This window comes from Arachis ipaensis, chromosome B03 (genome assembly GCF_000816755.2).
Source record: "Arachis ipaensis cultivar K30076 chromosome B03, Araip1.1, whole genome shotgun sequence".
Taxonomy (NCBI): Eukaryota; Viridiplantae; Streptophyta; class Magnoliopsida; order Fabales; family Fabaceae; genus Arachis; species Arachis ipaensis.
Window position 1 is genome coordinate 119,240,483 of NC_029787.2, and position 11,933 is coordinate 119,252,415.

An 11,933-nucleotide genomic window follows, 5' to 3' on the forward strand; every position below is an offset into this window, starting at 1 on the left:
TTTTCTCTAGTGTATGTGAATTTGAAGGTGAAGTACATTCTCTCTCTCTCTTTCTAGTGTTTACCCGCAATGTACAAAAGAAGCTTAGCTTGGTTTGATTCACCAAAGTTTGGTTGATAGTGGGCTTGGTTTGTGAATCAATTTCTATTCAGCATACTTGAGTGCATTAAGCTTCGTTGGTTTGGACTACTACACAATTATTTGTACCTGCATCAGTTAAATAAAATAATTAAACTCAATTGGATATTTAACCTAATAAATTAATGTTTGTCATTATCATTAAATTAATTATATTTTTAACTCAACTGTTTGTTTATATAATAAATAGTTAAATATAGAGCTCTCTGTACGTTTTACAAAATTAGAAAATTCAACATGCCTTCATGTTTGAACTTGGAACAAGCTAACATCCTTTATGCCTTGCTGTCAAAGAGTAAAATTAACTGAAATCATGGTACTGTAAATTATACTAAGGAGAGTTCTATGGTGTAGAAAGAAGAGTTACAATATTAGAAATACGTTGAATCCTCTCTTCTATCTCCTCTAGGAACCTCTCCTAGGGTTTGGGAAGAGTAGCATAAAAACATCCATTTTATTATGCTCCGGTCTCCACTAGCACTAATAGTGGATTGAGTTTCTTTTGGCGGTGTCCTGAAACAAACAAAATGGAAAATGAAACAGTGCACGAAGATCCTGCAGAATATGAAGCAGAGGATGAAGAATCTCTCATAGTGTATGGCGAAGAAGACATAAGCGAAGGAATCAAAGAATGTCAGATAAGCATTATTGGAAGACTAGTCACAAACAAAAACATCAACGTGGCCTGGATCCAAACAGCTATGTACAACATATGGAAGAAACCAGAAGGGTTCAGAGTCACTGAAGTCAAACCCAAAACTTACCAGTTCTTCTTCAAGAATGAGGCAGATCGAGACAGAGTTCTAAGAGTAACCCTTGGACCTTTAGAAATTCCTGACTTATAGTAAATAAATGGGATAGGAATGTAGAAAAACAGGAACAAGAGCTTGAACATGTGGACATAAAGATGCAGATCTGGGATCTTCTAGAACACTGCAAAACGCTGAAACTTGGCAGAAAGATCGCTGCTTGCATGGAAAAGGTCAAAGAGTGTGAGCTATTCGAAGTAGGGAGGGACCAAGAGAGGTTCATAAAGGCTACGGTAAAGATGAAAATAGACACACCTTTCATGAAAGGCACAAATGTAGGAAGCAAGAAGGACGGTCTCACCTGGGTCAACTTCAAGTTCGAAAAACCTCCAACCATGTGCTATTACTGTGGTAGAACTGGCCATGAGGAAAACACCTGTGGCAAGGCAGAAAAAGATAAAACTGAGGAAAAAAAAAATCCAAGAACTTAGGCCCCTGGTTAAAAGCTGAAATAGTAGGAAGAAAAGTGGAGCAGAAAGCTGAAGAAGAAGAAAAAATTGAACCAGACCAAGACAAAAGGGAAGAACATCAAAAAAAGAAACTCACTATTAAGCTAATGGAAAAATTGGCCACACTGTCAATGTCGGACTCAATAGAGACTGACGTTGGAGAAGGGACAAGCCAGGCCCCTGCGATAACTCTACCAGGAACCTTCTCTCAACGAAGGGACCTGGAAGAAGTTAACAAAAAGGGGATAGAAATCCAAAAATTTTCAGACAAGGAAACAACACAAAGTGAAGATGCAAGAAAAGAAACTGGGAAAAAGGAAGAGAGCAATAGCCCAAGAGAACAGATCTGCAATTTGGAAGGAAATATGGAAAAAAAACGAAAATTACCAAGAAAATCTGATAAGAGTAGGAGAATCAGTCCTCAAAGAAATCACTAACCAAATTTCAAACAAAGAAAATACAATAGGGAGGAAATGGAAAAGACAAGCAAGAGAAGCCCCTACCAGCCCCAAACCGAAGATAGAAAAGGAAAACAAAAGCCCAAAGAGGAAGGCAAACCAAACAGAGTACATGGACATAGATGGTGAAGCAGCACAATCCAAGAAGCAGACAAGGGACCCAACATCAGAAACGGCGGAGGCTGCTGGGCAGCCCTGCCGACAATAATGAAAATACTAAGCTGGAATTGTCGTGGGCTTGGGAACCCATGGGCAATTAGAGCTCTAAACAAGCTCATTAAACAAAAAGCTCCCAACCTTGTTTTTCTCATGGAGACAAGGAAGAAGTCAGAAGAAATTATGAGGCTAAGATATAAGGGTGAAATGCAGAATGTAGTTGGAGTGGACTATAATGGAGATGGAAGACAGAGAGGGGGTGGGCTAGCAGTGCTATGGAACAGAGAGATTGATGTCAACATAACCTCCATGTCAAAAAACCACATCGACATGGTGATACAAGCAAGGGGCAGCAACCACAAATGGAGAGCAACTGAATTTTATGGATGGCCAGAAAACCAAAATAAGCAAGCAAGCTGGGAACTATTGAGATCTCTTGGGCAAGCATCAGCAATGCCATGGGTGGTTTTCGGAGATTTTAACCAAGTGTTGAACCAGCATGAAAAATTAGGGGGGAATCCAATCACATATGCTCAGGTAAAGGGATTTCAAGAAGCTGTCCAAACAAGCGAACTTCTTGACCTCGGCTTCGTAGGACACTCTTTTACATGGTCAAATGGGTAGGCGGGAAGCAATAACATTCAAGAGCGTTTGGACCGAGCAATGGCAAATCTAGGCTGGAAAGAAACCTTTCCGGAAACGACGATCCAACACCTAACAAGGTACAAATCAGATCACTGCCCAATCCTTCTAGACTTGTATGGGGATTCCAAGAGAAGGAAAAAGAGCCAACACAGATTCAGATTCGAGGAGATGTGGCTGACAAACGAGGATTGCGATCGAATCGTGGAAGAAGCTTGGAATGAGAGAATAGGAACCGTAAAAGAAAAAATAAACCTTTGTGGTGAGAGACTGGACAGCTGGGGTCGAAGGACTTTTGGTGACATTCCAAAAAGAATTAAGAAGGCCGAAAAGGCTCTAGAACAGCTGAATAGCCTCCCTCAAAATGAAGAGACACTGAGGAGAACAAGAATGGAGGAAGAAGAGCTGGATGATCTCATAAGGATGGAAGAAATATGATGGAGCCAAAGGTCAAGAGCAAATTGGCTAAAATATGGGGACAAAAATACCAAATTTTACCACCAAAAAGCCTCACAACGAAAGAGAAGAAATTGGGTGCAAGCTATAGTAGATGACACGGGAATCAAATACGAAGATGAAGAACAAATAGAAGTGGTAATGAGGAGTTTTTTTGAAAAATTGTTCACAGCAAAGGAAACTTTTGAAGTGGAAGAAACTGTGGAAGTGGTTAGAGGCCGTATAACTGAAGAAAGGTTCAACATTCTCAACGCTGATTTTACTAAGGACGAAGTATACCAAGCGTTACAACAGATGCATCCAACCAAAGCACCGGGGCCAGACGGAATGCCGGCCTTGATCTACCAAAAAATGTGGAAATTTGTGGGAAATGAAGTAACCGAAACAATTCTTAAAATTTTAAATGAGAGAGATGACCCAAAGGAGATAAATCACACCTACATTTGCATGATTCCAAAAGTGGAAAAGCCAAGACACACGAGAAATTTCAGACCGGTTTCTTTATGCAATGTGATCCTCAAGCTGGCTACCAAAACAATGGCGAATAGGTTGAAAATTATCCTCCCTCAGATAATAGGGGAGAATCAAAGTGCGTTTGTCCCGGGCAGACTTATAACGGACAATGGATTAATAGCTTTTGAAATATTCCACTATATGAAGAAGAAGACTTTAGGGAATAAAGGCTATGTGGGAATGAAGTTAGACATGGAGAAAGCATACGATAGGGTGGAATGGGACTTCTTGAGGGCTGTCCTAACGGCTATGGGGTTCCTGGGAAGATGGATTCAGACCGTATGGAACTGTGTGAGCTCAACTTCCTTCTCCATCCTGCTCAATGGTACCCCCACCAAAACCTTTCAGCCTTCGAGAGGATTAAGACAGGGGGATCCCCTATCCCCCTACCTCTTCATTCTATGCGCTGAAGTTTTGTCCGGAATCCTTGTAAAAGCACAAAACAGCAGGTTGATACAAGGGAATAAGACAACATGGAATGGACCGGAGACCAACCACTTATTCTTTGCTGATGACAGCATCCTTTTCACAAGAACCTCAGATCGGGAGATACAAGCAGTAAAAGAAGCCCTGATTTCTTACCAACTCGCTTCAGGACAACGCATAAACTTGAACAAGTCGGAGATGTCTTTTAGCCGAAATGTGCCAACTAACAGACAGATTCTTATACAAGATTGAATGGGGATAAAGGCCGTGGAAGGACACTCGAAGTACCTAGGACTCCCAACCTTTGTTGGAAGATCCAAGAAACAGGTTTTTGAATTCGTCCAAGATAGAGTGTGGAAGAAATTGAAGGGTTGGAAGGAAAAACTTCTCTCAAGAGTGGGGAAAGAGGTGCTAATCAAGGCGGTGGTCCAATCAATACCCACTTACATAATGGGTTGTTTTCGATTACCAACAGGACTTTGCAACCATATTGCATCAATGATCAATAAGTTCTATTGGGGATCAAAAGATGGCGAAAGGAAAATGCATTGGATAAAATGGGATAAATTTTGCCAGTCAAAACAAAATGGGGGCTGGGTTTCCGAGATATGGAGGATTTCAATATGGCTCTGTTAGCAAAGCAAGGGTGGAGGTTAATGAAGAATCCTGAGTCGTTGGCAGCCAGGACCCTTAGGAGCAGATATTACAATAGGAAAGACTTTTTGAGCTCAGACGTGGGTTTCTCCCCAAGCTTCACATGGAGAAGCATATGGCAAGCAAAGGGGGTGCTGGAAAAAGGGGGATGCTGGAGAATTGGAAATGGTGAAACAATGAAGATTTGGGAAGACCCTTGGCTCCCTAAACAAAACGGATCAAAACCATGGTCGACCCCAACAACAGTAAATCCAGATGCAAGAGTAAAAGAATTAATGTTAGAAGAAGAAAAGGAGTGGAACACAGATCTAATCAACCAGATCTTTCTACCCTTTGAAGCTCAGCAAATCCTACACATTCCTATTCCTAAATCTGACCAAGTGGACTGTTTTTATTGGAAAAAAGCTAGAGATGGTGAATTCAGAGTTAAATTAGCCTACCATGAACTAAGAGCCAAAACCAGATCACAAACAGAGATTTCCAGAAGGGAACAAAGGGAAGAACAAACTTGGAAAGATGTTTGGAGAATAAGGGCACCACCCACAGCTGTAAATTTCCTCTGGAGACTTCTCCATAAGTCCCTCCCTACAAAAAAGAACCTGAACAGGAGGGGGATAAATTGCTCCCCTTTGTGCCCGAGATGCTGGGAAGATGCTGAATCGGAAGAATACATATTTAGAGAATGTTGGTTCGCTAGAAAATTTTGGTTTGCATCTCCATTCACCCTGAGATCAGAAACGGGAACGTTTTCAGATGTAAAAGAATGGGTCAAAGAAATGATGGGAAATATTCAGAGTGAAAAAAGGGGTCTGTTTTGTACCTTGTTGCAGCAGCTGTGGAGAGCGAGAAATTTCCTAGTCTTTGAGGAAAAATCAGCACCGATTGAGAAAGAAGTTCAACAAGCTTGCATGTGCTTTGATGAATTTTGGAAAGCTCAGATGATAGAAAAAATGAAAATGCCCAATAGAAAAGCCCCAATTCTCAGTGAACCAAAAGTGGATATGCCCACCAACCAACACAATGAAGGTTAATGTAGATGCAGCAGTCCCACATGATATTAATGGAGGAGTTGGTGTTGTAATTAGGAATGAGGTGGGAATCATAATGGCATCAGCAACCCACGTAATACCTTATCCCCTTGAAGCACATGAAGCAGAAGCATATGCAGCATTTTGGGGGTTGAATTTTGCAAAAGACTGCTGTTTCTCAAAGGTGATTCTTGAAAGTGACAATATAGAAGTAATGGGTGCCCTCAAACAGAGAAGGTGTTTTAATTCTTGTTTTGGTACTTTTATTATTGATGCCATTTCACTTATTAGAAACTTTAGATTTGTGGAATTTAGTCATGTTAAGAGGAAAGGAAACAAAGTAGCTCATGAATTAGCAACCTTAGCTCTTACCACTCCAAATTGCATGTGGATGGAAGATGCTCCAAGCCATGTCCAGAACTTGGCTATGTTAGATGTCTTTCCTTTTTCCTAAATGAAATTTCCTCTGTTTCAAAAAAAGAAAGAAGAGTTTTTCTACACCTGTATGTGTTTGTTGTCAACACTATTATAAGACAAGTGTTCACAGAGAGAATATAATTGAAGACGTTTTATGCCATTTGAACTTCCTATACAGATTATATTAAGGTCCACAACACACGTCATGATTAGATATTTTGACTAATTAATTTTGTTCATTATGACTAATTTATAGAGATGATACTGGACTAATTGAAATTTTTTTGTAATGGCCCAATAGCTCATTTACAAATTAAACTCTACATATTGTACATCATAACTAAAATAATAACCTTTTCACATTTCATATTTCAAATCATCCTTCAATTAATTTGTAGATGAGCTATTGGGCCATTACTATAACATTTTAACGAGCCCAATATTATTTCTATAAATTAGTCATAATGAACAAAATTAATTAGTTAAAATACCTAGCTATCACGTGTTGTGGGCTTGAACATAACCTGCATAAAAGCTTCAAATAGCAGAAAATATCTTCACTCATACTCTCTCTCTAGACACTTGTTTCACAGTAATATTGACAACAAAAAATATACAGGTGTAGAAAGACTTCACCTGATACTAAACTTTGTTTTGGTAAATAAATGGACATAAAAAGAGGCCGTTACTATTCTTGAAAAATATCTGCTTAGTCATTGCAGCAACCACCAACCTATTGGCAATCGGATGCAATAGTGGACCATAGACTTTAATACTTGATCACTGCTTTCGAGGAAGAGAGCAAGAAGCATCATGTGAACTTGTCTGGAAGACCAATAAGCATTTCAAGTCAACTTACTTTTGCTAAACATAATATCAGCTCCACACTTCCTTACCCTTTTGTGTTTGTGAGAGATCTCAGTTTGACTGCACTTCCTTACCTTTCATACTTTCTTGATCTCGTGAACATGGCTGCTGAACTTGTTGGAGGACCTTTCCTCTCTTCTTTTCTCAATGTTCTTTTCGACAGGCTCTCCGATCCTGAGATTATCAACTTGATCCGAGGGAAGAAGCTTAGCCAGAAGATGATCCAGAGGTTCAAGGCAATCCTGAATGGGGCTGAGGCCTTGCTCAATGATGCTGAACGCAGACAAATCAGAGAGGGGCCAGTGAAGGTCTGGCTGGACGATCTCAAAGATGCTATCTATGAGGCGGACGACTTCTTGGATGAAATCACCACCAAAGCTGCAACTAAGAAGGATCAAGGTAACCGCCTAACTCGCTTTCTGAATTTGAAAGATAGAAAGAAGGTTACTAGGATGGAAGATGTCATTGCTAGGCTAGAGTCCATAGTGAATCAAAAAGATACTCTTGGCCTGAAAGAGATACCAATGGAGAACATGTCATGGAGAACTCCATCCACGTCTCTAGTTAAGGTGTCTGATGTATATGGCAGGGATCAAGATCGGAAAGCCTTAGTCAAATTGTTGTTAGATGATGGTGACGTGTCCGTGATCCCCATCGTTGGCATGGGTGGGATAGGAAAAACAACTTTGGCTCAATTGGTTTACAATGATGACGAAGTGCAGCAAAAGTTTAATGTTAAAGCATGGGTTTGTGTTGGAGAAGTATTTGATGTTCTTCGGTTGACAAAGATTGTAATAGAGGAAGTAACTTCTGAGTCTTGTGAACTAAATGGCTTAAATTCTGTTCAACAACGTTTGAGGAATGTGGTAACAGGGAAGAGTTTTTTGGTTGTTCTGGATGGCATGTGGACCACTCATTATGATGATTGGAAAACTTTTCTAAGTCCCTTCTAATATAGAAGTCAGGGAGGTAAGATTCTTGTAACAACCCGCAGTGATAGAGTTGCTTCTATGGTGAAAACAATTCGAGCTCACAATTTGAGTTTGTTGGATGATGAACAATGTTGGTCGGTGTTTGCAAATCATGCATTTTTTCCTACTGAATCCCAAGATCGTTCGGCTTTGAAAGAAGTTGGTAGAAAAATTGTTGAGAAGTGCAAAGGACTGCCTTTGGCTGCTCAATCACTTGGGGGCTTGTTGAGAACCAAGGTTGATATAAGCGACTGGGAAGATGTTTTGATGAGTGAGATTTGGGAGTTTTCTGAAGATGAGTGTAGGATTCTGATAGGGTGGAGCTCAGAAATAATAATAAGAAGAAGGAATGAGTTATGTATTTATATGTAATTGAAGGAATTTACAAGTAATTGGTATGTGAAGAACATATGTAAGTGTTGTAAGAAGAAATAGGAAAATAAAAGTGAATAGTGCAGCAGAATAATGCAGAAGGGTATAGTAATTCTTCAATTTCTCCAAGCATAACGGTACCTGAAGAATTAGAAAGAAAATAGTTGAGTAAGGGATAGAAGAGAAAAGAATAAGGAAACAGGGGAGAAGAGAAGAGAGCACACAAGGGAAAGACAATTGTACCAGCAATCACTACTCCACATAACCACCCAGCCTCTTGCTTTTAGTTCTCTCTCTAGTGCTCCTTCTTGGACCCTCATCATGCTTATTGAGTGCCAGCTGTCCTTTTGTTGTAACAATATTTCCTTCTGAAGTTGTAAGCTTTTTATTTATGTGCTCTTCCTCATTCCTACGCCTAACATTACTCTCCTCATCAAGAGCAACCTTGTCCTCAAGGTTGAAGGCAGGAAAAAGCTTGAGGAATTGATCAACATCCTCCCAACTCGTTTCTGTGACAGCCCCTTGTCCCCACTGAATTTTCCATTGTAAAATTTCCTTGTCACCGCGCAAAATGGAGCGTTGTGATAAAATCCGACAAGGCTCCAGGATTGGTCCGAGTTCCGTTGTAGTTAAAGGCAGTGGTAGATACTGTGATTCTTGGTCGCCACGAAACTTCTTGAGTGCTGATATGTGAAAAACATTATGGATACGGGCTTCTGGCGGCAATTCCAACTGATAGGCTACCTCATTGAGTTTTCTCCCAATTTTAAAAGGGCCAAAATAACGCAATCCCAGCTTCTGATGCTTCCGCAGTGCCACCGAGTGTTGGCGATATGGCTGCAATTTGACTAGCACTAAATCACCTTCTTGAAATTCTAAGTGGCGTCGATGTCTATCCGCAAAATGCTTCATGAATTGTTGGGATCTACCAAGATTGAGTTTAAGCTGATCAAGTAATTTATCTCTAGCTACTAATAGTTCCTGCAAGGATGGCTCATCCTCATGAGAGAGTTCATATCTAACAAGGGAAGGGGGTCTCGACCATAGAGTGCTTTGAATGGAGTCATTTTGATGCTGCTATGCCAAGAGGAATTATACCATAATTCAGCCCAGGAAAGTAACTCTAGCCACTTCTTAGGATTGTCAAAACAGAAACACCTCAAGTACATCTCCAAGGTTCGATTACATACTTCACTCTGGCCATCCGTCTGCGGATGGTAAGCTGAACTCATGGCTAAGCGAGTGCCTTGTAACTTGAAGAGATGTTGCCAGAATTTGCTAACAAAGACTCTGTCCCTGTCGGAGACAATTGATTTTGGAAATCCATGCAACTTCACCACATTAAGAATAAAGGATTCATCCACTGATTTACTAGTAAAATCCGATTTTAGTGGGCTAAAATGAGCATATTTAGTTAATCGATCAACTACAACCATGATCACAGAAAAACCACATGAAGCAGGCAAGGAGACAATAAAATCCATGGAGATATCCTCCCACACCTGCGAAGGAATAGGCAATGGTTTGAGCAGCCCTGCTGGCGCTTTAGCCTCATGTTTAGCTTGTTGGCAAGTGCAGCAAGTGAGAACATAATGTCTAATGTCCTTTTGCATGTTAGGCCAATAAAATTGAGCACAAATTCGTTCGACTGTTTTTGCAATCCCCGCAATGCCTCCCACCACACTATCATGATATTCATGAAGAATGAGTTTGATCAAGTGGCTATTTAGCGGAATAACCAAACGGTTCTTCCACAATAGTAACCCATTGTGACAAGTATAATTGGGATCCTTGGTAGAATTAGAAGCACATTTCTGCATCAACTCATAAAGAGTAGCATCCTTCTCAATTGCAACTCGAAGGTGCTGCAAGAAGTCCACATGAGGTGTAGACCAAGTACCAGAAAAGCTTCTTGATAAGGCATCTGCAGCCACGTTCTCGGTACCAGCTTTGTACTGAATCTCAAAGTCGTAACCCAGGAGTTTGTGAAGCCATTTATGTTGTTCAGGTGTGTGCAAATCCTGCTCCAAAAGAGATTTCAAACTCTTGTGATCAGTTCGAATAATAAATTTCTTGCCCAAGAGATAGTGTCGAAACTTAGCAATTGCTTCAGTTATTGCATAAAACTCTCTAATATAGGCGGATTGCTTTTGCAAGGTAGGAGGAAGTTTCTTTGAAAAATAAAAAATAGGATGTCGCTGTTGAATTAGAACAGCGCCAATACCCGTACCTGACGCATCGGTCTCTACCTCAAATGGAAGGTTAAAATTTGGTAGTGCTAGCACTGGTTTAGTGGAGATCGCTTGCTGTAATTGATGGAATGCCAACATGGCTTGATCAGACCAAACAAAAGCGTCCTTTTTCAACAAATCAGTAAGAGGAGCAGCTAAGGTTGCATAACCTTTAATAAAACGGCGATAATATCCCGTGAGGCCCAAAAAAGCACGAAGCTGCTTAACACTACTAGGTGGAGGCCAATCTTGAATTGCTTGCACTTTAGTCGATTCCATGAGAACACCACTACCTGTAATCGTGTGGCCTAAGTAATCCACCTCATTAGTTCCAAAAAGGCATTTAGAGAGCTTGGCGAAGAGAGTTTCCTGTCTTAGCAGCTTCAATACCAATTCCAAATGCTCAAGATGACTATCAAAAGAACTGCTATATACCAATATATCATCAAAGAACACCAGCACAAACTTACGTAAGTATGGTTTGAAGACATCATTCATAAGGCTCTGGAAAGTAGCAGGGGCGTTAGTGAGGCCAAAAGGCATTACCAACCATTCGTATAAGCCATGATGAGTACGAAAAGCCGTTTTAAAACGGTCCTCAGGTTTAACCAAAATCTGATGGTAGCCGGATCGTAAATCCAACTTAGAAAAGACAGTGGCCCCAAACAATTCATCCAATAACTCATCAACAGTTGGGATAGGGAAACTGTCTTTAATAGTGACACTGTTCAATGCTCTATAATCAGTACAAAATCGCCATGTGCCATCCTTTTTTTTACCAAGAGGACTGGTGATGAGAAGGGGCTCTTGCTGGGTTGGATTATCCCCCTTGTAACATATCTTGTACCATTGATTCAATTTGCGATTTCAAGCTATGGGGATACCGATAAGGACGAGCTTTCACAGGTTCAGCCCCAGCCACTAATGGAATGCTATGGTCCTGAGAGCGTTGCGGAGGGAGACGTGATGGCGTGGCAAAAATAGCGACGTACTTACGCAACAAGGAAGCCAAAGCAGGGTCTAAGGAAGCAGGAAGTGGTAAGCTGGCCTGTGAGGTATCAGCCGGTGTTTGGAGTTCCAAAGTGAAGGCTTCGGCAATTGCATGTGTAGAGACCAGCCTTTGAATGTGATGGAATTGAATCTGAGAAGCCATAGAATTCTTCTCACCCCAAAACGTTACAAACTTTCCTTGGTGCACAAAGCGCAAGAATGAGGCATTATAGTCCACAATATGTACTTTTAAGGTCATCAACCAAGTAGTTCCTATGACCAAATCACCACCTGCCACATGAAGGACATATACCTCAGGTATTGAGATGGTACACCCTGCCACATTGATGTCTAGA

The 11,933-nt window shown here is 40.7% G+C and overlaps 1 protein-coding gene across 1 annotated transcript; it reads left to right on the forward strand.

Annotated features, from left to right (window-relative positions):
• LOC110270339 (putative disease resistance RPP13-like protein 1) lies at nt 6,652–8,705 on the forward strand. Its single transcript, XM_021119423.1, has one exon. It carries the CDS (start codon nt 7,115–7,117, stop codon nt 7,964–7,966), a length of 852 nt encoding a protein of 283 aa, XP_020975082.1. The 5' UTR covers nt 6,652–7,114; the 3' UTR covers nt 7,967–8,705.